General features: G+C 43.3%; 1 protein-coding gene across 1 annotated transcript; it reads left to right on the top strand.

Moving 5' to 3' along the window:
• The first annotated feature begins 10,454 nt into the window (after positions 1 to 10,454).
• LOC124659692 lies at positions 10,455 to 25,358 on the top strand. The gene is made up of 8 exons (XM_047197517.1): positions 10,455 to 10,957; positions 11,055 to 11,117; positions 11,565 to 12,278; positions 13,425 to 13,559; positions 20,536 to 20,619; positions 21,735 to 21,791; positions 21,928 to 22,014; positions 24,739 to 25,358. Exons 1-8 carry the CDS (start codon positions 10,505 to 10,507, stop codon positions 25,093 to 25,095), a joined length of 1,950 nt encoding a protein of 649 aa, XP_047053473.1. The 5' UTR covers positions 10,455 to 10,504; the 3' UTR covers positions 25,096 to 25,358.
• Positions 25,359 to 26,343: the final 985 nt, after the last annotated feature.

The raw sequence follows: 26,343 nt of genomic DNA, 5'->3' as shown, positions 1-26,343 counted from the left end.
GCTTATTCATTCGGATGTCGGGACATGCCCTATTATCTCTATCGGTGGAATGAAGTACTTCGTGACATTCATTGACTCGTTATTCTCGCATGACATGGGTGTATCTTATGAAGCATAGAAATGAGGTATTTAGATGTTTCCAGGACTTTTATGCTTATGTGAAAAATCGGTTTCATACACAAGTGCGAGTAATTAGGACAGGACAATGGGACCGAGTATGTGAATAAAGAGTTTGGTGCATTCTTGTCGGCAGAAGGTATATTGCACCAAACCTCCTCGTCCGGATACGCCCTCAAAATGGAGTAGCGAGAAAGGAAAAACCGTCATATTTTGGAGGTTGCTCGGTCGTCGATGTACACAATGAATGTGCCAAAATTCTTATGGAGTGAGGCGGTGATGACGACCACATATCTCATCAACCGCATGCCATCAAGGGTGATTGGGATGAAGTCACCATGTGAAATGTTGCTAGGTGAGAACAATTTTTTAGTTGCTCCTAAAGTATTTGGGTGCACGTGCTTTGTTAGAGATCATAGACCCTTGGTGGGGAAGTTGGACCCACGAGCGGTTAAGTGTATATTTATAGGATACCCATCTGGACAAAAGGGCTACAAGTGTTGGAGTCCTATCGAGCGAAGGACATTTGTGAGCATGGATGTGACATTTAGGGAGTCCGAGCCGTTCTATGGAGAGAAGACCGATCTCGACTCATTATTTGACATTGACTTTGACTCTCCTAACACAGGTGAGGCTAGTCGAGAGTGGGAGAGTGAGGTGTTGAGGACAAATGAAGATGAACCTTTGAGAGTTATGGTTGATTCGAGTCCCATATCCTATGGGTGAGGAGAGATGGAGAAAGCCAAACGAGGAAGAGAACTTGAAAGTGTATACACGGAGAAAATCGCGAGCATGAGCAAGCAGCAACAACGAGGCTCCCACGACAAGTGACACACGAGTGCAGGGGAGCAACATGTGCAACAACGAGGCTCCCACGACAAGTGACACACGAGTGCGGGGGAGCAACATGCTCCAACAGGTGTTGAAACCGATGAATTGTCCGATGACGCGAGTCCATCTATTACGAGGGATTCAATGGACTTGCCCATTGCCTTAAGAAAAGGAACCCGAGCTGCAGGCTAGAAAACCTCCAAATTGGTACCGGGAGGAGCATGCCATTGCTAATTATGTATCATATGCATCTCTATCTACGAACTACGGGGCCTTCATCGCATCATTGCAATCGTGGTGATCCCAAGTGACTCGGAAAGTAGCAAAGCAAGACCCCAAGTGGCGTGAGGCCATGATAGGAGTTAAATGCTCTCGAAAGGAATTAAACTTGGGAACTTGTACATCTTCCAGCGAGAAAGAGAGCCGTTGGGTGTAAATGGATCTACACCGTGAAACAAAATCCGAAGGGAAAATTGAAAGGTACAAGGCAAGACTAGTTGCGAGAGGATATAGTCGGACATATGGGATTGACTATGATGAGACTTTTGCGCCGGTGGCAAAGATGAACACGGTGAGGATCCTAATCTCATGTGCAACTAACTTCGGGTGGCCTTTGCATCGGTTGGATGTCAAGAATGCATTCTTGCATGGAGATTTAAAGGAGGAAGTATACATGGATATCCCACCTGGTTTCTCCACTCCTAGAACATCCGGAAAGGTATGCGAGTTGAGAAAATCTTTATACGGCCTTAAGCAATCTCCACGGGCATGGTTTGATAGATTTAGACGAGTTATATGTGCTATGAGATATAAGCGAGTGTAATGGGGATCATACGGTATTCTATCGGCACTCAAATAGCAAGATTACAATCCTTGCCGTATATGTTGATGATATCACAATCACCGGAGATGATGAGGTGGAGATATCACGATTGAAAGACAGACCTACGCAAGGAATTTGAGGTAAAGGATCTTGGCCAACTCAAGTACTTTCTTGGCATAGAAATTGCTAGATCCCCCAAAGGGATTGTTCTCTCCCAATGAAAGTATGTATTGGACTTGCTTAGTGACACAGGCATGCTTGGGTGTCGGGTTGCATCAACACCTATTGATCAAAACCACAAATTATGCGCCGAATCTGGGAACCGGTGAACAAAGAGAAGTACCGTAAGCTTGTTGGAAGGCTCATCTATCTATGTCACACGAGACCCGATATTTCATATGCTCGTGAGTGTAGTGAGCGAGATACATGCATGATCCTAGAAGCGAGACACTTAGATGCGATCAACCAAATCCTCCAGGTACTTGAAAGGTAGTCCAAGAAAGGGACTATGGTTCAAAAGGAATGGTCATCTAAATGTGGATGGGTATTGTGATGCTCGATCGGGCAAGTTGCTTGGATGATAGGAGATCAACATCCGGTTATTGTGTGTTTGTCTGGGGAAATTTAGTGTCATGGCGAAGTAAGAAGCGACCAGTGGTTTCAAAGTCAACAGCTGAAGCTGAATACAGAGCTATGTCGCAAGGTTTGAGTGAGATGTTATGGGTGAGGAATCTTCTTTCAGAACTGAAACCGTTGAGGAAAGGCCCTTTAAATTTGTGGTGTGACAACAAGTCGTCGCAAACAATCCTGTTCAACATGATAGAACCAAGCATGTGGAGATTGATCGCTTCTTCATAAAGGAGAAGTTGGATGATGGTATAATTAAGATAAGTCATGTAACCTCTAGCAAACAAATTGCAGACTGTTTAACTAAAGGATTAGGAAATAAAGAGTGTAGTTCAGCTTGTAACAGGATGGGAATGATAGATATCTATCATCCATCTTGAGGGGGAGTGTTGGAGACTGTCCTAGGAGAGCCCAGAATATTCCAGGGAGTAATAGTATATTAGTGTTGTCCTAGGAGTGCCTGGAACATTCCAGTGAATGTTGTAGTCTAGGCTAGTGTCCTACCAGATTCTAGAGTATTTCACTGTACTAGTTAACATGTACCTAGTTCAGCTATATATATATGAGGGTGTGGAGGACCTGAAGGGGTCTGCCCAACCAGAAACTATTTTCTCCCAAAAACTACATAAGTTGATAAGGTGCGCAAAAGATGGGACAAAAACAGTTGCATCGAGCATACAAATTGAAAAATAGTATTAAGTTGTGACATAAAAAAGGATGTTATTATAAACAGTAAAATCTAAACAAATAAAAAGTTTGACTACTGCAATAGCGTTCTCTTCCAACTATCAGTTGTTGGTAAGATGTATTACCAAGGAGATAGTGATGGGGCATGTTTCTTATTTCGAATGATTAATTACTGACATTGGGCATATATGAAATAGGTCAGTATATACCTGCAAGTTTGGCACTTGCTTGAGAGCATGATGCTGTCAGCTGAACCTGATAAGCTGATATGAAGATGGACCACGGGCGGCAACTACAGCCCTAAGTCGGCTTACCTCGCATCCTTCCAGGGATCAGTTGACTGTAGCACTTGGAAGCCTATATAGAAGACATGGGAGCCACCGCGAGTGAAGGTTTTCCATTGTCTTGGACTGCTGCTGGACGGCTGATCGCCTCGCACGCCACGGACCGCAGCACCACCTACGATGCCCACTCTACGACCAAGAAACACAGACCATGTGTCACCTGATCCTGCACTGCCCATTCTCCCGGCAAGTGTAGCATGAGGTACTGCCATGGCTGCGCTTGACCATCCAATGAAGCTTCGCTGCTTGATTGGTGGATCAGTGCTAGACAGAGGACTCCCAACACAATGCACAAAGGCTTTAGCTTCTTCAGCATTGCTCACGCCAGACATATGGAAGCACATAAACAACTGCATTTTCAACAATATAAGACCATCTGTGAGCACTCTAGTTAGCAAAATCAAGGATGAAGCTGTGCATTGGGCCAAGGCAGGTGCATAGGACTTGGTGTGGTGCTACCAGCGACCTGGGATGTCCATTGATTTTTGTTTTTTGTTTTTTTGCAGCTGTTTTACCTCCTAGGAGGCTTGTAACAAAGACCCTACCTTTCCAATGGAATGAAACACAAAGGGTCCTTAGCGTTTCCTCGAAAAATTACTGACATTGCCAAAAATTAAGTTGTTTCTTTTGATAGGGAAAGTCGGACAGTACTACTGAGGAATCATGAAACAACCAGTTAGTCTATGAGTCCAAAGCATACCACATAAAGCTCAAACACAAGAGAGTATTTTGTTCTCAAGTGCAAGGATTTGAGTTTTTAGGGTGTCAAGTTCATCTATTATATGTCTGCTTGTCTTCGAAGCTATATGAATAAACAATAATATAGATACTTACTTTGGTTGTAGTTTAAAGACATTCATGCTTGAACCAATAATCAAGATGAACGAAGTAGAAATATGAAAACACAAATGTAAAATTATCCCCTCAATTATCAAATTTCGCCCGATATAAAACATAGATAAAGAATAATGAGGTAAGCCCCTAATTAACATTTGAACAGGGCTAAGCCCCTAAGTAATATTTGAACACAAAGTTGTAACATGCAATCATGTAAGACTATAAACATGAGTAATTTGGCACTTTAACAGTTTCAAACATTTCTTGCTTATCAATTAGATTGTTAGCTTTGAAACACATCTCTTCCAGTTCCACAACAAATGCTTGCTCGTCATAAGAAAATAAGTTTAGAACAAAAATAAGTTCAAAACTATTTGAGAAAATCTTCGAAAATAGAAACATTTGTTAAGAAAAATGAACAATTTGAATTATAATTCAACAACACAGGTTGTGGGATATATTTATAAGTTATAACTAATACACTCAGATAACTACTTTACTTTTTAAATTTATCTATTGATGATAGTCATGAGAAAAGCATAAAATGGTCATTACAGCGCAACCTTGAATCATCTAGAGGCTAGCACCTCCTACTGTTGCACATAATTCAACTCTAAGAGGATGGTCACCTTATCGAAGAATTCAACTTGATCCTGCATTGGTGCGCAAGAATGCAAGTTATTTATTTGATAAACCTATCAATGTGACTTCCTGTCAATATCAAGGGCAAAACTAAAACTGAAGCACCCTAAAGCCAAGCGTAAACCATCATCTCAGTTATATACACAAGAATATGAACCGTCATCATAGAAATAGCAATAGATAACGTCTTGTTATTATGCAAATAACTAATATCCACCATCCATGTATTTTATATGAAAAATAGCAATACAATTGACTTCATGAACGGGATCAGCTGTGCAAGATCAAAATAAGCTTACTGAACCTGCTGACATACCGAACCAGTAAAATATAAGCTAACCTCTTTCTGACATCGAACTCATCTGTGGCATTACATCAACTGGTTTCTTATCCTGGCATTGTGTAGCAGAGAAATTTTCATATGCAACTGAAATAGGTGTCAATTTACACATTTTGTCCAAGAGAAACGCAAACAAAGTTTGTCAATCTGAAACTTGAGGTTGGCTGAGAGATGGAATGTCGGTGTCATGCTTGTATGATTCTGTATTTCTGAAATAAATGCATTAGTTTACGGTAAGAAAAAGCGTAGTAATTAAAATGACAAGTGGAGAATAAACAAATAAATCTGACTGGTGTGACATGCTAGGCTGGTAGCTGAACCGGACCTGTTTTATTTTGCAAGATCAAAGAGATAAAATATATGCTGGGGAATACAAAAACCAAGGATCGGCTAAAGAAAAGCTAACCTGAAAAATTCGAATTTTAATGAACAAGCAGCGAATTGATATCATATTACGCTGAAATCACTACAAGCACGATGCATAAGACAATTGCATGTAATAAAAAGGTAACAGATGCTAGCGAACATGTATGTAAAACTGCAAATGTTTCCATGCTGCTCATCCCTTGAGCGAAAATATGTATTTTATCTCTTTGTTTTCAGTCAACTGAATTTCAATTGCAATGCTGCACAAATATTATCTCGGTATGAGTCAGAAGCAAGAAAAGATCAGCTGATACCAACTTAACAACCTAATGGGTCCAGCGCACCTTTGGTATGGAGCAACAGCAGCACAAGCCACCTCCTCTTTCATCACTGCTAATTAATCAGTTGTGACTACAACTTTACAAAACCAATTTATCGTCCTAACCAAGCAGAACACACAAGGATTAAACGACAAGCTATTTTAGAACTATGTATAGCATAAACTAATACATATGCCCCCGACTGACCAAATTAACCTGTCCATTTTTTTCCTCTAAGAATTTATTATGGAGATGATGACACACACACCACAATGACCAACTACAGAAGTCAAAACCCTGACATGCAAAGTCAATAAATCTGGCAATAAAAATACTGAATGTCATGTTAATAGACAAATTATTAACCTCGAAAAAAAATAGACAAATTATTTTCAGTCCATTCTTTCCATTCCCTGAGTAATATCACGTCCATCAACAATATCAAGAACAAATCATTAGACATACCGATGCCAGATTTCGTGCAGAAGAGCGCCCAATTCCAGCAGCAACAATTAACCCCCTCCGATTTAAACCCAAAATATCAAGTAGTGATTCCCGTAGCATGTGGACGAACCATAGGAGGAAAGATGAATAGGCGAGGGAACTTACCATGAGGCGACCGGTGGAGGATAGGCTCTGCTCGACGGAGAGTTGGGGAGGGAGAGATTTAGGTCGCGGACGAGGACGAGGAGTACATAAGCGGCATCGCGCCCGCTCATCTTCGTCTCCACCAGGTCCCCCGCGCGACTGGACATGGCGGCGAGGGCGCAAGCGCAACCCAAACGCCTCGGGGGCGACCAGGCGAGGATCGGGAAGACAAGAGGCCCTCAAGCTGCCGGCCCGTTCGTAATCCGTCGGCCCGCTTCACGACAAGACACCGAGGTCCATTTCTACAGTAGCAGCCCTCTACATTGGGCCAACCAGGATTCGTGCTGCGGTACGGTGAAGTGAGCGCAGCAACTCTCGCTGAGACGGCCGTTGATCCGAACCATTGGATGACCGAATCGGACGGGTTAGGAGCTCAAAGCGCTGAGAAGGCTTCTAGGTAGTTACGTTTTACTGTTACTCAATGTCTTCAGTGGTCAATATGCTTTATACTAGTGTGACTTGGAATGCTACTGTTAGTGTTCCAGATTCAGTTCTTGTTCTTTATGTGCTCTGTCCGTATCCTATATGTTGCTGAAATGGTGCAGTGCATACTTTTGATAAGAACAGATACATATACTTGGAAGTACTGTACATGTTTCTTTAACTCTTGAGTGTTGTAGGTGGTGTGCAAAATATTGAGGTATACTTTACTTGTGAGCTGGTTTCTGGCAAATTGGTTATGCAATTCATGATATATATAGGTGCTGCGCTGGAACACAAGCAATGATGCCTTTATTTGGGAATGATTTATTTATCCTAGGCATGAATGACTTGTTGTAGTATCTTAAGATTCTGTTTAACTCCCAATTGGGTTGAACAACGAAATAAAAATGACTGCCTGATGATTTACTTGATAGCTTCTAGTGAGCTGATAATTGGAGGTAGTACCATAAGTTGGTTGACTAGAACATGGCTACTATTATTTCTTGGATCCCAAGTTGATCCCTGTAGTATGTTGATTAAGTATTGGCGGCTCTACTGGTTTGCTATATATTGGTGGTGCCCCTGTTTGAATGATTTAATCATTCATATGTGTTTGGCTTGTTCAAGATTAAAGTATTGTGGCTAGCAGATGCGTTTGGCTTAAATGGTGGCCTTATATGTATTGTGCTTCAGTTGGAGGCTTCTAGTATTATTTCCTAGATCATGTGCATACATGATCTGATCATGTACTTGTTTTTATGTGGTGCCAGGTGATGCTTTTTAACTTATGGTGGCATTTCCTTTGCCTGTACCATCAAGTGATTTTCATTGGATGGTATAGTCTTTGGAAAATCTTGCCTAGGTTCAAAGATCGATTTAAAAGTGAGCTTGATCTATTTGGATGTACTGTAGTAGGTGGTCTCTCTGATTGCCACTGCAGTACTGTTGTGACTCCAAAAACGTGTAGAATAATTTGTTGGTTCAGATATTAACCTTTTTAGGTTATAGAACCGATAGCTGATGGTTTAGCTTAAAGAGTTACTTGGTAGCTTCTATTGCTCTAGTTGTCCATGTGCCAATCTTGACTATAGCTGATTTCTGTCGTGATGTCTTGGTGATAAGAATCATAAGTATGATTTCCTTTTATCAAGGTTGGGTGCTAGGATATCTATACCTTTTATGAGTTGCTAGTGTTCTTTAAGTTTTTTACCAAATGATGTTAAACCTTTAAAAGCTTTATTTTGGATTCTGAATTCAAACTGATTGATATGATGTTGTTTAAAGCCTATGGAGTCAGATCCCATATGATGTGATCTAAGACAAAGTGTATACCTCACTTCAGCTCCTAGACAGGGTGTATGTGGATTTTGATAAGCTTGTGGTCTTGATGAATCTTCACCTCTTCGAGCTGGGCCTGCTCCTCCTGGTCGTAGCTATGCCACCATGGCTCTTATTGCTTCTTCTGAGTTCTGATTTGGTTTTTCCTACTGATTTCCTGGCTTATTTCTTGAGGATGATCTGGTGGTCTAGATGAAGAACATATGCTGTTCTTAGGTGTTCTTGGGCTGGGTGATGGGCGTGAGAGGAAAGGTGGTGCTTAGACAGTGTGTGGGCTGCAGGCAGAGGCTTTGCCTGCCTGCTGGTTTGCCCAGCCGACAGCACAGCCATGCAAGCCTATGTGTGTGCTGCTAGCTAGCTTGCTTGGCTGGTGTATGTGGCCGGGTGCAGACCCCCTTGAGGATCAGCTCAGCCACCAAAATATCTATACTGTTTATTATCTTATTCAAACCTTGCCATTTGGCAATCACTTTTCTTTTTGTGCTTTGTTTGTTTTGCAGGTGATCGAGTTGTATAAGAAGATGATGTTGATCTTCTAGATTTAGTTTAGGATTTAGTTTTCATTTTCTCATACTTGTAATTGTAATTAAATTATTTTCCTTATTCACTTTGTAAAGACTTTGTATTATTGTGTTAATATTAATAAGGAAATAATTTACTTATTGTGTAATGTCTTCTTTTGTGAATCACTTGACTTGTTTTATAATTCAACTTCATTTGTAACTTTATTTCTCTTGATGAGAACCGGAAACAATTGAATGGTACAAATTTTAATAGGATTTGAATTCTTTATTTATTTTCAATTTCATACTCCCTCCGATTCATATTAATTGACTTCAATATGGATGTATCTAGAACTAAAATATGTCTAGATACATTCATTTTAGAGTCAATTAATATGAACCGGAGGGAGTATTATATTTGATTTAACATATTGTAATTTATAAATGGTAAGGAATACCATGTTATGATCTTTTATAAGATCAAACAATTGATCATTGATTAAAGTGTTGTTGTGTTGGTTTTAGTTCCATTTGATCTAACCCTTTAGATCAAATCATCTTGACCCAAGACTAGGTTTTAACAAAGGTCACACTGAGGTTTATAGCACTTGACTTGATGAGCTACTTCAATTCCACCACGGTCAAGTGAAACTTCAGTTAGTGTGACTGTTTTACTTTAAAGCGCGAAAATTTCCCAGATTTTCTATGCATGAATGCAATGCACACATCTGTTTCCTCTATTTTTTTGTAACCCCAAATCCTGGGATATTACACAAACATCATTCTCCACACCATACGTTTAATCCTTGGTTTACAGCAAGCCGGTGAGATTGACAACCTCACTGTTAAGTTGGGGAAAGTATTTTGATTGTGTTGTGCAGGTTCCACGTTGGCGCCGGAATCCCTGGTGTTGCGCCGCACTACACTCCTTCACCAAGAACCTTCACGTGGCCTTCATCTCCTACTGGTTCGATAACCTTGGTTTCTTGCTGAGGGAAAACTTGCTGCTGTACGCATCACACCTTCCTTTTGGGGTTCCCAACGGACGTGTGCTTCACGCGTCATCACTCCTCCGCGGCAGCGACCTCCTTCTTCCGGTGTTCGTGCGCCCTGCGCCGGTCGGGCCGCTTCTTGCTCTCGATCGTCCTCTGCTCCGTGGTGACCTCGGGCTTCGCCTTGTTCGTCGTCGGCGCGGGCTACGGGACCACTAGAGCATCCAGGATAGGAGCCTCCTCCACGGCAGGAGCGACAACGGCCGCGAGCTGGGCCTCATCTCCGATGGTGGCGGTGGCGGCGACAAGAGTTTCGTCGGCCATCTCTAGGTTTTGGGAGTGGAGTGAGTGTGTTTTGGGAGGCAGACAGGCAGGTCAGGGAAGGACAAGGGGAGAGGACGCGAGAGGGCAGTCCTCCATGTCCGCGGGCACACAAACAAGACCGGCTTTGGATCGTTCCGGACGCCGCGGCCATCCGTTTTAGAGATGGATATGTGCGCTGGCCGTGTTTTTATCCGATTCGATCCATCCGGACGCGCGCCTGCACCGGCACCCGGCACTACTAATGAGTGACCGGTTAGGTTTTGGCAAGATCCATGTACAGACCGGCTTCACCTGACTCAGTAGAACCCCGTCCACAACTTCCCCAATCGGCCGTTACGAGAGATGGGGAGGCGCCGCCGGTTCACGCAGCAGCCCACCAGCGACGATGACGACGACGACAGAGCCGCCCCACAGGTGCCTAAAGCCACCAAGCCCGCAGCCCCTGCCTCCTCGGGAACCAAGAAACAGCAGCGTCATATTGCCGACGAGGACGATGACGAGGATGACCTGGAACTCGAGGAGGAGGAGGAGGATGAGAAGGACCTGGAGGAGATGAGGAGGAACGAGGAGGAGGAGAGGAGGGAGGAGACGCAGACGCGCCGCCGCCGGGGCCGCAAGCCCAAGCGCCCAGCCGAGGAGAGCGAAGAAGAGGCGGAATCGGAGGAGGAGGAGGCTCGCGAGGAGGAAAGCACGGAGGCGGTACCCATCGGGGAGCCTGTGAAGGTGACCGGCAAGGGGAAGAAGCAGCGGAAGCACTACTACTCCTTCGAGTACGAGGGCAACACCTTCGAGCTTGTAAGCCGCCGCCCTGCTATCCTTACCCCCTCTTTTTGCTTATTCGACATTATAGGTTTTTGGCGGTTGAGAATATGTTTGTTATGGATTTCTGTAGGAGGACCCAGTGCTTCTCACGCCAGAGCAACAGAACGAGAAGCCCTATGTCGCCATCATCAAGGTCTGTGACGAGTGATACAATATTGTGATTTCTTAGTACACTACCATGCATATATCTTGCTGATTGATATGTTTGACATATTACAGTCAGTTGTTGATAATGAACTTCATAGTATACAACTCTACATACATATTACTCACTAGGCCCTTTGTTGTAGGCTTGGTTTTGGCTGCACTGACCCTGTGATGTTATTTCCATGGTTGGACAACGGTTTTTTGGACTGATCCTAGGCTTAGGTCATGATTTGTGTTAAGCTGTTTCTTGTTAGGCCTAGATTGCACTATATAGTTGTGGCTATTGCCATTCCCAGTAGCTGTGGAATGAGAATGCTTCGTCCCTCATGAATGCATAAATGTAATGACCCTTAATCGGTTACCTCTTTCTGTTATCCATCAATCTCTGGTATAGTCCGATCTATGCTGATTTATCTTATTTATCATTGATCAGGATATAACAGAAAATGATGGGAGCTTATCGGTAACCGGTCAATGGTTTTATAGGCCAGAAGAAGCTGACAAAAAGGGTGGTGGGAACTGGATAGCAAGTGACACAAGGGAGCTATTTTATAGTTTTCATATTGATGATGTGCCAGCAGAGTCAGTTATGCACAAATGTGTGGTCCATTTCATTCCTCTGAACAAGAAGATTCCAAGTCGAAAGGAACACCCTGGATTCATTGTCCAAAAAGTGTATGACACAGTTGCGAAGAAATTGTGGAACTTAACAGATAAAGATTACGAGGATAACAAGCAACACGAAATTGATCTCCTTGTAAAGAAAACAGTGGACCGTATAGGGGAGCTTCCAGACCGTGAACCTACACCTACAGATATACCTGGTGAGAGTGCTGATCAGTTCTCAAATAAAAGAGGCCTACGAAAGAGACCTCTGAACCCTATAGATGTCTCGAGAGATGCAACAGGCAAACCTGAGCAATTCGTAAAAGCAGATACGCCTGGTAGTGATAATCTGAAGCACTACGCAATCCTTGCCAAATATAAAGTAGTTACTGCTGACACCTATCGTGATAGGTGGCTTGATAAATTAGTAGACACTATTCCGTTAACATCAAAGGAAGGTGCTGAGACTTCTCATGTTGATCCTGGTAGTGTGGCCAAAATTTCAAATAACGGTTCATCTACAAGGGATACTGGTTCTGGTGTAAGTTACCCCTTTTTTGCAGTTTGAATGGCTTAAACTCTTGCACCTCAAATTAATAGTAGTAGAAAGTAGTATTGAAATCGCACGGAGTATGACATGAAACTTGTATGTTCTCCAGAAATTTCATATTGTATCAATAGAAAACCATTTCATTGGTTAGGTGTGAAGCCTAGGTAAAGTACCTAATTTACTTCCATAAGTTCTCTAAATAAGTTATCCGAGATAAGAGGAGTTAACGAGAGGATTAGGTTGCTCTGCTGGGCTGCTAGTACTGCGAAATTACTTCTTTTTATGTTGTTGAACTGTTCATATATGTGGTAATTTAAAGATAAAAAAAGGAAAATTGGAAAGATCTCCCTGCGTGTACATGCTCCAAACAAGGTTGAGTTTGAGGCCGTGGCCTTTGAGGCATGACTTTTAAGTACGAAGTAGCCTGCTATTTCTTCATTTGGTCTTCCACGGTCCAGTATGACTTCTTTCATTATGGTTCATACCAAATGGTCTTTTATGTACTTATCATTTATGGCACCGGTTTAAATCATTAACCAATGAGGAATAACTGAGTATGGTCTCTTCGAGCAGTGTGTTCACAAATTGCATGGTCCTTGAACTGTACATGGATTATAAAATTGGGATACTATATTGTGCATAATACAAAGTGTTCATGCTACATTGTGAATTGTATCTTCCATGCTATTTTCTATGATTTAATTTTGGCATGCCAAACTTGGGTCCATCCTGTTGGCTGACGTTTACTTGTCGACAAAATGGTGCATACATGCATCTACAATCATTTGTTAACCTCCTTTTCAAGTTCTAGACTCAGTATGCTTGCTGTTGTAAACTGAGCTGTTCTGAACTAGTTTTATAGTCTGCTGTGGGAAAATAGCCACAGAGGTAAATATAATTTGTTAGCCAAAGCAAAAAGTAGTCAAAAAATTATTGGAAAAGCTAGATACTTGTACCTCAATTCTGAATGCAATCTTAGAATATGATATATGTGTTGTTAATTTTTCATGTTGGTTTACTGTCTTATCTTATTGCATTTCATAAAAGATATATAAGAACCTTCTACCTGTTTCTTTGATCCCTGTTTTTCGTTCCTTTATCTTTCCTCCTCAGACGATTTGTGATGACTGTTTTCAGGATAATGAAAATTCTTATCCACCAGATGTGGTTGTTTCAATAATGGCCTCCTTAGAAAGGGCTACATATGAGGCTTTTCCTTCTGACTTCCAGAAGTATAATCAGAAAATGAGAAAATTAGAATTCAACATCAAGGTACATATGTTTTATCCAGATCTTTTTTTGGGCTTATTTTTCTTGGCAATATCTTTTCAACGCTAACTCATACTACTATGCTACTGAATAACTGTCTTACTAGCTCATTACTCCCTCCATTCCAAATACATGTCATATTTTGTTTTGTTAGGACAATCAGTGACTAAAATTACACTGCTGTAATTTAGGTGATACGAAATCATAACCACAAGTAAGAAAATTCACTATGTGTACCAATCTAATGATATAAATTTCATGTCACATAAAATACATAACAAGAAATTACTGTTACCAAAAGTCCTGTCATATTGAAACAAAATGTGCTATGTATTTTCAAACTGAGGGGAGTGAGTTATAATGAGGACTGAAACATACTGCATCAACTAAGCCAAGAATTCCGCCACCCTCATTCGTTGTGACCTTGACATGGCTGCGCCCGCCGTCGCGCAACTGGGTTGACTTGTTGTTGAGCTACCCCTAATCTACCTGGACATCGACCTCACTATTAGAGCTTCTCCAATAGTGGCGCTATATCAGGGCACGCTAAAAGATCTCATCGAGTGGTGGAAATGGAATGGCAAACAATAGTTGCATGTTTGTTCATTTGTTGAAAAACAATTTGTTGTAGTGGTGATGAAAAACTTGTTGTATTTGTTGTATTACTCATGTACTATTTGCTTGTGTTGTAATAATAACTAGACAATTTATTGTTGAATTATTTGGGTTTGTTTGATCTTGTTGATTCTGTAGTTGCTTGTGAAATCTGTTTGCGCCGGCGCTAGCGCGCTGCATTTTAGCGCGCCTGCTGGGGGGGGGGGGGGGCGACTTTGGCTATTTTTGGCGCACCGCTTTTTAGCGCTGCCGGTGGAGGACAAACCGGCGCCGCACGCTATACTAGGATGAAATGTGCTGCAAAGTGGTTTTAGCCACTCTGTTCTCTTCTATGCACTTGCACAGGAACCCGCATCAAGTCAAAAAGGGAGTACACCACATCTTTGCCACGATTGTCCTCTATGATCATGTTATGCATGATGACACAAGCGGTCATGATGTACCAAAGGCAATCTTCGTCCCAAAATCTAGCCGGTCCTCTCACGATAGCAAATTGGGCTTACAAAATCCCAAATGCTCTCTCCACATCTTTCCTAGCCGCCGGTTGTGCATTGTGAAATTGAATATGTTTCTTACCTTTGGGTTTGACCACCGGCTTCACAAATGTTGCCACCTTGGGTAGATGCCGTCGGCAAGATAATAGCCATAGTTGTACTTGTGGCCATTTGCTTCAAACTCTACTTGTGGCCCTTCACGCAATGCAATCTTGTTCATAACTGGTGACTGTTGAACAACATTGATGTCATTGCACAACCCAAGCATTCCAAAGAATGCATGCCAAATCCAAGTCTCGTAATCTGCCACGGCTTCAAGGATGATAGTGGAATCCTTCTTGTGCCCTTTGAATTGTCCATGCCAAGTTGCTAGACAATTTTTCCAACTCCAGTGCATACAATCAATAGAGCCAAGCATTCCTGGAAACCCACGAGCCTTGTTCTCCTCCAAAAGCCTTGGTGTGTCTTCAGCATTGGGGGATCTCAGGTAGTTGGTGCTGAACACGCGCACAATTGCAACGGCAAAGTGCTTGACACACACTCGATGGCTTGACTCTCACCCATAGCCAAATGGTCATCAACTAGATCTGCCGGTATACCGTATGCCACCATACGCAAGGCGGCGGTCACCTTTTGGTAGGTGCTATGCCCAAGTTTTCTGGCGGCATTCCTCCTTTGCTCAAAAAGCCGATCAAACTTGGCCACCTCCGCGGCGATGCGCTTGAACAAGTTGATGCTCATCCTAAAACGCCAACGGAAGTAGTGCTCGGGAAATGTCGGATTTTCGTTGAAATAGATCCGCATCAACCTATTGTGGCCTTTGATTCTTTCCCTCCACAACTTCCGTCTACCAAAAACCGAGCCACCTCGCTTCGGTTGTTTGTTGGCGCGCCAAGACAATAGCATCAAGATGTTCTCTTCTTCCTCAATCTCAAATTCATCGTCGGATGAATCGTAGGACCTCTACAAACACACAAACGTTGAACTCATTTCATCTACCTTGGGAAAAAATAGCGCGGCAGAGGCGGAAACATACCTTTCGGCGATTTCGCCGAGCACCTTGCGTGTGCCATGTTGCGTCGCGGCATGAGGAGGACATAGTGGCCGTGGAGGCAGCGCGGCTGCACCTAACTGGCCGACGCACGGCGGCGGCAGCTCGCTAGACGCGCCTGGGAAAAAGAGGCGCGACGGCGGCGTCTTGCTCGCGGCGTCCTCGGGGAAGCCTTATCGAGGCGCGCCGCCGGCAGATCTACCGCGGGGGAGCGGAGAGAAGCGCCGCTGGCGACGAATCGGTGCGGCGGCGACAGAATCGCAGTCCTGAAATGGGGAAGGAGAAGCGCGGGCGTGGGTGAAGTTTTCAACGCGGCGGTTGGCTGTTTGTGCGCGAGCCGCAGCGATAGCGCGCTCGACCAGAAGCGCTATTTTTTGGGGCGTTGGAGGGCGTAGAATGCCGCGCGTGGAAAAAGATTTAGAGCGCGCTCAACTTTAGCGCGTCAGCTGGAGGGCGCAAATCAGCTGCGCGCGCGGTATATCAGCTGTTATTTTAGCATAGGCGCGATATAGCGCCACTGTTCGAGATGCTCTTAGGAAGCCCGAGATGCTCTTAGGAAGCCCACAGGCACCCAAATGCAGCTATTGGTCGACAGGGTTGCCGGAAAACTCCCAAAGGCAGGGCTCATGAACAAAGCCAGCCGGCTCACCCTAGTCAAATCTGTCCTCGGGGCGATCCCCATCCATCAACTCCCCGTCTTCGCTCCTGCAAAGACGATCAAGTTGATCTAGAAAATTTAGAGAGGGTTTCTGTGGGCTGGACGCGCTGCCGCCAATGGAGAATTGGTGCTGTGTGGCCAGCCCCATCGCCCTCGGTGGCCTCGGAGTACATGACCTATAGTGCACTGGCCTTGCCCTCCGCTTGCGCTTGCGCTGGCTCTGGCTCAATCACACTGATGAATGGCGCGCATGCTGGGCCTCAACCTGCAATTCTCCGTGGAGGAACACACCTTCTTCGCCTCCACCACCATGCTTGTGGGTAATGGCCTCACTGCCAAGTTCTGGGAAGACCGCTGGATCAACGGGCACTCCACCAGCGAGATTGCTCCGTTCCTCCATGCCTGCATCCCCAAATGGCGCCGGAGATCGAGAACCGTCGCTGAAGCCTGCAGGATCACCAGCTGGGCACAGGACATCCACGGAACCCTGGGCATCCATGAAAAATCGGCATATATCTGCAGGTTTGGCATGTGGTCGAGGGCATGACCCTCTTTGAAGAACCTGACCGCCTTCTCTGGAAGTGGACCGCCAGTAGCACGTAATCTGGCCGCTCTGCATACCTTGTCTCTTTCCACGGCTTGTCATCCTGCTCAGCCTGGAAGCACATTTAGAAGCCTTGGACACCATCTCGCGTCAAGTTCTTCCACTGGTTGGCCAACCAGGACTGCTGCTGAATGGCCGATCACCTCGCGTTTCGTGGCCTTCAGCTCCACCTGCGATGTCTCCGCGACCGCGACCAGGATCCAGAGACCATGCCCCACCTGCTACTCGAGTGCCCCTTCTCCAAGCAGATCTGCCATGAAACACTATCTTGCCTTGTGATGACCTGCATAATTCCAAACAATGATACCTCCCCCCTTGACTGGTTGACCGATGCAAAGCTTGCCACCCCAAAGCCGCTGTGCAAGAGATTTGCCACTGTGGCACTTCTCCTGCCATGGATGATTTGGAAACATCGGAATGACTGCATCTTCGAAGAAGCACAACCCTCAGCCAGCCACCTGATGGCCAGAATTAAGGAGGAAACAGCACTATGGGCTCAAGCCGGCGCCATTGGCCCAAGGGCGGCACTGCCGACCACCTGGGATGTTCACTAGGATTCTCACTTTCATGCTGTAACCCACCTCCTTGGAGGCTTGTAAACCTAAACGGTAAAACCCTATATTTTCAATGAATTAAACACAAAGGTCCTTTGTGTTTTATCAAAAAAAAAAAGAGAGTTTGCCATTGTTCCCTCAAGATTGATAGTTCATTACTTTAGATATGCATGTGTGCGTTTGATGAGCATCATATATCTGCTCAAGCATGGCTCTTCTACATAAAGACAAAATATTCCAGATTATTCCTATGGCTATAAAAGTAAATTTTACACATATCTTCATGTGCAGTAACGCTAAGATCCAGTAGCTAGGAAAGTTACGTAAGTTAAAGTTATCCAGCTTCTCATATAACAGAGGATGTGTACCCCGTGGCAATCAGGGTCAAAGTAAGTGTGTTATATTTCTTAATAGGGGTGTGTACCCAGTGCCGGAAACTCCGACACATTGTGGGGTCTGGGGAAGGGAATTTCTAGGCAGCCTTTCCTTTGGTATTTAGGCAAGGAGGTTGATTTGAACCCAGGACCTCCAGGACCAGCACACAAGTGGAGATACTCTACCACTGCACCAGGCCCGCCCTTCATAGGTCCAAATATAGGAATCGTAGAAAATGAGCTGGTCATTTTGACCAGTAATCAGCCTCGTAAAAACCTTGAAGGAACTGAAGGTTTACCGAACTATGTGGCAGAACTACAGATTTGACTCCTGCCTGTCCTGACATCTGTATATCCTATGGCTACTGAGCCATGCTTGTTCCAATCGCCACTTGCTTTCAGCACATCCACAATATCTATATATCTATACCTAATAATAAAGGAGCTAAGGTTTCTGCCAAAAAGTTTCGTCAACGCTTTTTTTTTGACCGTTTTGCCCTCCCACCAAATTACATACTACAGCAGAAAGCCATGTACCAGTTCGTTTTTTTCTTTCCCCACCGCAGTCTGACCCCCAACTCTGCCTGCAGCCCCGTATGCTCCTTCCCTCTCGGCTCTGGCCACCTCGGTATCTTCGTGAGCCTGGTCCGCATCAATGGGCCAAAACCAAAAAGCCCCTTATGAAGTTCCGTCTACCAGACACGTCTAGATGTTCTGTGCTAAATAATCCCACCTCGCTTCATTACAACAATTTTAGCCGATTTATATACGTTGAATTAGCTGAAATCAACGAGCCTCGATACTAAGATATGATTCGAAAAGTGCTGGGTAGCCGCAGTGGCAGATAGAGGGCAGAGCACTCTGAGGATATGAAAACGAAAATGTGTGGAAAAATCTCAGAAATTGACCGGAAGGAAGAGAGGAAAAGAGGAATCGCTCAGCGGCGCGTAGGAGCTTCGTCGAGCCAGAAGGTAAGTAAGGAGGGGGTCCCCAGGCGGCGTAGGTGAGGGAAGGACGGGTGGTCTCCAAGGATCTGGAGGGGGAGGAGCGTCGGCGAGGCTGTGTGTCGAAAGATCGGAGCATTGAGCCGGGCGCCGGCCCTCCAGCTCTCGCCGCGTATAATGGGATGGGGAGTCAGAAGGCAAAGCAAAGACGCACGACTCCCTCTTCAATATGGCCCACATCCTACAAAAAAAATTATAATTATTTTTCATGTTTCACACTTGTTACATGAATCTAAACACAGCGCCACAGCGCAAACTTCAATTAGACTGATTACACCTGCTGTGCGATAAGCCTGAAATAATATTTTGAAAGTTAAATACTCGCTCTGGTGTAGATACATCTATTTTTAAGCAATTATTTTAAACTTGGGGGTATACCATTCTTGGCTGTTTGTTTATGCTGGTCACACACATCTGGCACGACACCTAGGCTGCACCGGCTTATAATGGGACGCGGCGTTAACGTGTACATGTAGTGCTAGCGCTAGCTCGGCAAATTATCATGTGTCGAGCGGAAAAAAAAACTCCTATGCACTCTCCCGACGAAGTTAATTCTAACGAATTTTTAGCCAAACTAGCGCAAGCGTGACTATTAGATGTGTGCATCGGTGTTTATAACCGCCAAGTGCTGCATCCCGTGTCGTAATGTCGTCAAAGAAGTTAAATCCTACGCATGCCGCTCTATGTGGATGAAAACCACCAATTCTCGATGGTGGAGGAGAACGGCCAAAGGAAACTTTTTTAGGGTGACACGAACCCAATCAAAAGAACAAGCTAATTATTTATAATATAGTTGCACCTCCATTACCACATTGAAAATAAACTCATATCCAATAGTATAATTATTTTTTTACTACATAATATTTATTAATAAATGAAACCAATCACTAGCAACATAACAACATATTTACCTATTTAAAAAATATCAACATGCCACCGGTTGATGGTGGCCGTGGAAGATAAGGGCATCACTTGCTACTATGAAGGCACTAGCCGGCGTGAGAAATACAAGGGACACTAGGTTACACGAAGTAGTTGAATCTTAAAATAAACCCGTAGCAACGCACGGGCTTTTGTGCTAGTCATATACTATACCACTAAGTTACATATATAAAAGGTGTTCTTTATGTACATTAACGATAAATATTGTTGATTTAACTCCTGTGAAGGAACAAACTGAAAAAATAAGCTGGCATCTTGATCTTGTGCAACCACTGTCAGTTCAAGACCATTCACGCTTCCAGTTTGTCCAATAAGACTTTCAATTCTGGATATATATTCATCAAAATTTGTGCAATTATCTTCTAATGAATAGTCATAGATTCCTGTTGAAAATGTTAGCTTGATGACCAACTCTGTTCTATTTGAATGAGACTGCATTTTTTCATAAGAAGTTTTTAACTTTAACCATTCTCCTTCAGAGTAATGTTTAACACAAACTTTAGCTAGTAAAATAACATTTCTTAATTTTAGGGTGATTTTTGTTTCTATGGTTGCTGTAATTATGTTTCATAGTGATAATAATGATATGCGTTTCTTTAATTATATATCTTGGGGTCTTTGGCCGTACAGATCTTTAACTCATATACAGTGCTGCTCATATCACTGTTATTTTTGATGTGCAGAATAGCCCTGTATTGCGCAGGCGACTGATGAACAAGGAACTTGACCCTCCAGTTCTTTTAACAATGTCTCCTGATGAACTAAAGGTCTAATCATCATTTAAAGTACTTCACATTTTGGCTTTATGACAACCATTTTCCGTGCTTATAATGTGTTTGCTATAGTACTCTTGTAGGGTTCTAGTACAGTTGATAGGAAAAAGATTAACAACACTGAAATGTTTCTAAATAGGAAACATACTTAGTAAAAACAGTGTTGGTTCAAATGAAAATAAATACTGTAACAAGTTTCTGTAAATAATTCTGAAGTCTAATTTGTTTCGAGATAAATATCAGAAAAAATGAATTAGAAGGAAAAGAAAGGATTTATGTTATTACCTGTGGACATTTCTTTTTCCGTTTGGTTCTCCCACATACTGATTTTTCAACCTAAAATGCGAAGCCTACTAGTGAGTTGCACTTCACAATTTTGTGCACTTGCAACTAGCTAGTGATTTTCACTAGCTATGCCCCTTGCGTGTAAGCACCAGTAGACAGTGTACCATTTCGATAAAATTGGAAGCGGAGAAGGGTGAGAATAGAAGAATAGGTTGGCACTGAAGGTCGCACAGTGTGGAATCAGATAGGGTCCTCACCTATGCGAACAATCAGATTGATGCTGGCAGATTGTGCCGGGAAAGAAAAGTTTGGTGGTAATGCTCCGGCAATGGTAACCTGAATTTGATTGAGGCAGAAACACTGATGGTGCTAGAGGGAGGTATTTCTCAAAGGAATTTAGAAATGGTTTCCCTCTGGGAAGGACTGATGGGGTGGCAAAGAAGTTTTAAGGCCAGACTTGGAGAAGATGGAGCAGGGAGGCAGCTTTGCCAACAAAGGGAATAGAGGACGCCGAGCAGAATGATGATCGTCGCTTGCTCTTGGCGTGTGGAGCTTGCCATGGTAGTGGGCAAAAGTTCTGCTGTTGAAAGCACGTAGTACAACAGGAGTAGGAGGAACTAACCCTGATGATTTCAATATTTTTATACTATCTGCTGAGCCATCCGCCATTCCATGTTGGACATTGTCAGCGACTCATTTGCCATATTTGCAAAAATTTGGGGGTGGGGGGAGTACAATCGAATGGGTTAAGTAGACACATGCCTAAACTCTGGGGGTCAAACCGATGTTTTCCAGTGCTAATTGTAGCTGTTTAAGAATTTCAGGCTGGATCGACACCAGCAGAGAAAACATCTGAACCCGAAGAATCAAGGCGACTGCAGGTATTGCACGCCATACTGCCTTTAAATTCATTAATTTGTGAAAACTGGCTCAAAAAGAATATTCAGTACAATTACTATTTTTTTCATGTTGAGTTGTTTACTTTGCGATTCTCATACGTATGCTTATTTTAACTAGATGACTGATGCACGATGCGAAAGATGCACAGAAAAGAAAGTAGGCATTGCTGATATTATTCATGCTGGTCATGGAGATCGATATCAGGTATTTAAATGTTGTTCTTTCCTGTACCAAGATGAGTTTGCTTTAGTTATTAATTTATCTGGATGCCACATTGGACTTTTTGGCTTTCCTTGTACTACATGTATTTCATTATTAAAATAAGATACTTCCGTATGTCGACAAAATGAGGTGCTAATTTTATTATTCCAGTTGCGGGAATGCGATTCAACTACCAAAACTTAAGATCTGCCTCTAAACTCCTGTTCGGTTGGTGCCTTTGTGGGCTTCCAGTTTTCTTTGAAACTGCTGGGTCGTGCTAACTTGTTACTTGTTAGCGCCATTGTTGACTGATCTGCTTGATGCTCTTGTTGCAAACATGATATTCTATATGTTTATTCAAATAATCTGCACTGACTTGATGAAAATAAGAAAATACATAAGTTGATGCCTTTGAGTCAATTCTTGGTAATTTACAGTAGGTCTAGGACTACTTTCTGGGGATTTTTAATGGGTATTTTACATCCGTGCACTGCAAACTGTTGCTTGTTCCCAGGAGCTTGTTTTCAGTTATATAATTTCACACATAGAAGTTGCCTTAGGTTAGTCTAATGTGCCAAAACGTTAGTCAAACCACCTAGGTTGTGTTTGTGCCTGATCCCGAAGTTTAGAATAAAAGGGGGTTTGATGGTATTATAAGAACTTTGTGAACATTTGGCTTAATTTTGAAAAGTTGACATGATCTGGTCATGTGATAAGTGCATATTGCCCCCGATAACGTATGACCGAGTGTAATGTTCAACCCGGGATAGCACACAATGTCACCGTACGTCCACCTCGAGTTAGAGGAGGGCTTCCAGCGTCTTGGGTGGTATCCCCTAAAATTAACTATTGCATACATGGTTTTGGAGGAATAAACTCCTTTGGACTCACATTGCCAGATAAGCTGGTCATCATTATCTGAAAAGATGATTTCCTAGCAATCTCTAGGATTTCATGCCATCGAGACATCATATCATCTATGAAAGTTCTCTAAGGTACACCTAAGTTGAAAACCATCCCAGAGTTCAGCAACGTTTTTGTTTGCTGATTGGACACGAAGTAGATTTCCTAGAATTGTGTAGCCAAGGGAGAATTACCCAAACCAAATGTCCCCCAAAATTTGATTGATTTTCCATTATCTACACGCCATGTACTTCTAAATCATTATTGAATTTCCATTAATTTTGTTTTCAAAACTTTTGTTTTTTTCTTAATTTATGTGAATTTTCTGATGCTGATTGTCCTATTTGAAGTTTTGTAATGATTTTGAACGTTCATTTTAAAATGATTTCCTGTTTTCCCCAAATTTTATAAATTTCCTTGTATTCTCTGATTTTCTTGAATTAAAATTCCCTGAAATCTAGATGAAGCAGAGTTGCTGACTCAGCTACTTTTGTTCCGTGTGTAGCAAAAGTGAAAACGTTGACACCTACGCACCATGAGAGCCCAAACCACTCTTATTTGTGTATATAGACTAAAGTAAATGGTTTTAAGAGTTCAGGGTGGTGTTCCAATCGATTTTAGACCAAAGGTTTGAACTTTAAACTTGGACGTAAGTTAGAGGGTAATGTGCACTTATCTTGTTAGTTGACTTTTTAAAAGATGCTATAGCAACTTTGTTGATGTTGCTGCCCGCTGCTGCCATCACGGAGAGAAATTGAGAGATATGGAGGGTAAATGAAGGATGCAGTGGGAGCTTAATGGGCAATTGGGCATCATATTAGTAGCCTACCATCCTGTCACTTTCTTGTCTCTGTCTCTTCTACTTAAATCTGGGAATCAGGCTGGATTGGCCCGTTTTCTCTTTTTCTCTTTTACTCTTTTTCCTAGGTTTCCTGTTTTTTCTCTTGAAATGTGGCTGGATCATACTCCATCGATTCCGAAATACATGTGACTGTACCTTACAATGTAAACATGGATAGCCTCCAACATGCAAATTTGACCATTATTCTGATGTGAATATGTTAGCAAAAGAAGTAGAAATCACAGAATTGTGATAGAATCGTGATTTTTTTGGTAGTCAAACATATAATTTCCATTTGACCAATCTCAGTGATTGTTTCATACATTAATAGTCAATGTTAGAGAAGTTGGATGGCATGCCTTCTAAGACATCATCTATTTTGGAACAGAGGTAGTATTAAGCTATAGTTAGAAGCTTGGTAGTTGAATGGTTGTCGATGACCCAAGTCCTGCAATCCCCATTCCTTGATCTGGCTTACCGGGGTTCCTCGTAAATATGGGCCCCCTACCTGTCGGGAAATCTTTCAGCAGATGATAATGAATTTCATTCTTTTACATTCAATGACTCAGTGTTATGATTATATTTTTCTTAAGTTGCATGCGCATGTTATGTTTCCCCAATAAAATTGCAATCGTCCCACATGGTGGCAGTCTGGGTGAATGTCTCCAGAGTAAATAAAATACTACCTATGTCATCCGTATTAGGTGGTGGATCAATTGGTTATATTGCTGAATTTATGCTATTGATGCCACCAACATGCATGATCAAATCCTAGAACAAGTGGTAAACAATAGGTATATTTACGATGTTCTTATTAGCGAATGGTTAATAAGTACTTCTAGCAGTCTGATAATAAGTACTCCCTCCTATCCATAATAAGTGTCAGAGGTTTAGTTCAAGAGTAGTTTTTTCATACAAGAGTGTAATAACCCTGAATCTAGGACATGCATGTCTCATATAATTTTCCCCCTCTTCTTTTTCAGCTCGAGTGCATTTCCTGTGGCCACACGTGGTTTTCGTCAAGAGATGCAATATCATCGCTGACAGTTGATGCTCCAAGTACTGGTGGGAATGTAGGCACCGCTCCATGGGCAACTGCAAAGTTTGATGTCCTCCAGAAGCAGCTAGCGAGCCCGCGCGATCAGCCAGACAAGCAGCCAGGTACTGATGCCCTCCAGAAGAGCACGGTTGCAGCCATGCCTAAACTCGAGAAGCAGAAATCATTCATCAGGCCGAAGCCGGATGAACCCTCTTCCATGTCTACTACACTACAGAAGCAGAAATCGTTCACCAGACCGAAATTGGAGGAACCCGCGGCACCTTCAACTAGTCATGAGTGAAAGTCGGATGCGCGTTAGGACAGGGAACTTTGTGTTGGTGTTCAGCCTCTACTGCTGCTCCAGCTTTTTCAGTGTTGTGCACGTAGCCGTTCCTTGGGAATGAGTTGGCATTGCTAGTTTGGCTGGAACATTTCTGACAAAAATATTTCTTCAGTTGTCAATAGGAGAAAGAGATAGAGAAACGTCATGCAGTTTTTTAGCCTTATTGCTAACATTCTCAATTTTACCAATAAAGTTTTGGTGCCTCACTTGAGAAACAAGTATACAACAAATTCATCATTTTTTAGCGGTTTGCTAACAAAGTAATTTCTCGCATGGACTATTGCAGCAGCTCTTGGAGGAAGTCTAGTTTAGTCCCTTGGCACGGCTAACTTTGTTGTCACAATATTCGTCGGCATGTGTTTGATTTATTGCACACTTTAGTAGCCAACATGGTTGACATGTCATAGGATAAGTTTTTGGTCCACCTTTGGTTAGTCATCAGCCATACGTTCTCTTTGTTTTTCGGTGTTTGTATTTCTTATTCCAATCATCCTCAAAAAAGAAATCTGGTATTTGTATTTCTGTTTTTTTTTGAACATTTTGTATTTCTTATTTCAATTATCCTCAAAAAAGAAATCCGCTGCAGTAACCATATTACAGCGTATGAACGTTCCTTTCATAGACTAGTGTCCAGTGGTACAGGTGCAATGCATGTTTTCTCTAGTAGACATACATCGCAGACGCATAGCTTAGGTAAACTTTAAAATAATATATGCACTCAAGATCGTGCACCCGTGTCGCTCTTGAGCGACCTGGGGGTGACCTCGAAACCCTAGCTGCCGGGGCTCCTTCCGGCCATCCTCGCTGCTGGATCCTGCCGCGGTGGCGGCAGCGCTCGTCTCCTGAAGGGAGCGGGCACCACGCTGGGCCCCTGAGCGGAGGAGCTTGCGGTCTGCTGGCGCGGGAATGCCGGGGCGGCGGCCCCGAAAACCTGCTCATCGACGGTGTTCTCTCGGGGCGGCGGCGATGGCAATTGGTCTCGGCGGCGGTGCCTCGGCCGCTCAGGCGGTGAGGTGACGTCGCGGTGCGGTGCATTGGGGTGCGGCCCAATGGCGCGTCGTCCGATGGCCGGTGCTGGCGCGCGGGTGGTCAGCGGCTGGCTGCGGCGTGCGACGGCGGCCTGTTCTGCGGCGAGCGGTGCTGGCCTGCGTCGACGAGGTGCAGCGGCGCTGCTGGTTGCAGCAGGCATGGTGGTTTGGCAGCGCT

This window comes from Lolium rigidum, chromosome 6 (assembly GCF_022539505.1).
Source record: "Lolium rigidum isolate FL_2022 chromosome 6, APGP_CSIRO_Lrig_0.1, whole genome shotgun sequence".
In the NCBI taxonomy this organism is placed as follows: domain Eukaryota; kingdom Viridiplantae; phylum Streptophyta; class Magnoliopsida; order Poales; family Poaceae; genus Lolium; species Lolium rigidum.
This window is presented reverse-complemented; position numbering and strand designations above follow the sequence as displayed.

What these genes read in the sequence shown, in the direction of transcription:
- LOC124659692 (XM_047197517.1), top strand. Translation starts at nt 10,505, where the DNA reads ATGGGGAGGCGCCGCCGGTTCACGCAGCAGCCCACCAGCGACGATGAC. An exon ending in TGTCTCCTGATGAACTAAAG is followed by an intron (nt 20,620 to 21,734) that starts GTCTAATCATCA and finishes TAAGAATTTCAG; the next exon opens with GCTGGATCGACACCAGCAGA. An exon ending in GTCATGGAGATCGATATCAG is followed by an intron (nt 22,015 to 24,738) that starts GTATTTAAATGT and finishes CTTCTTTTTCAG; the next exon opens with CTCGAGTGCATTTCCTGTGG.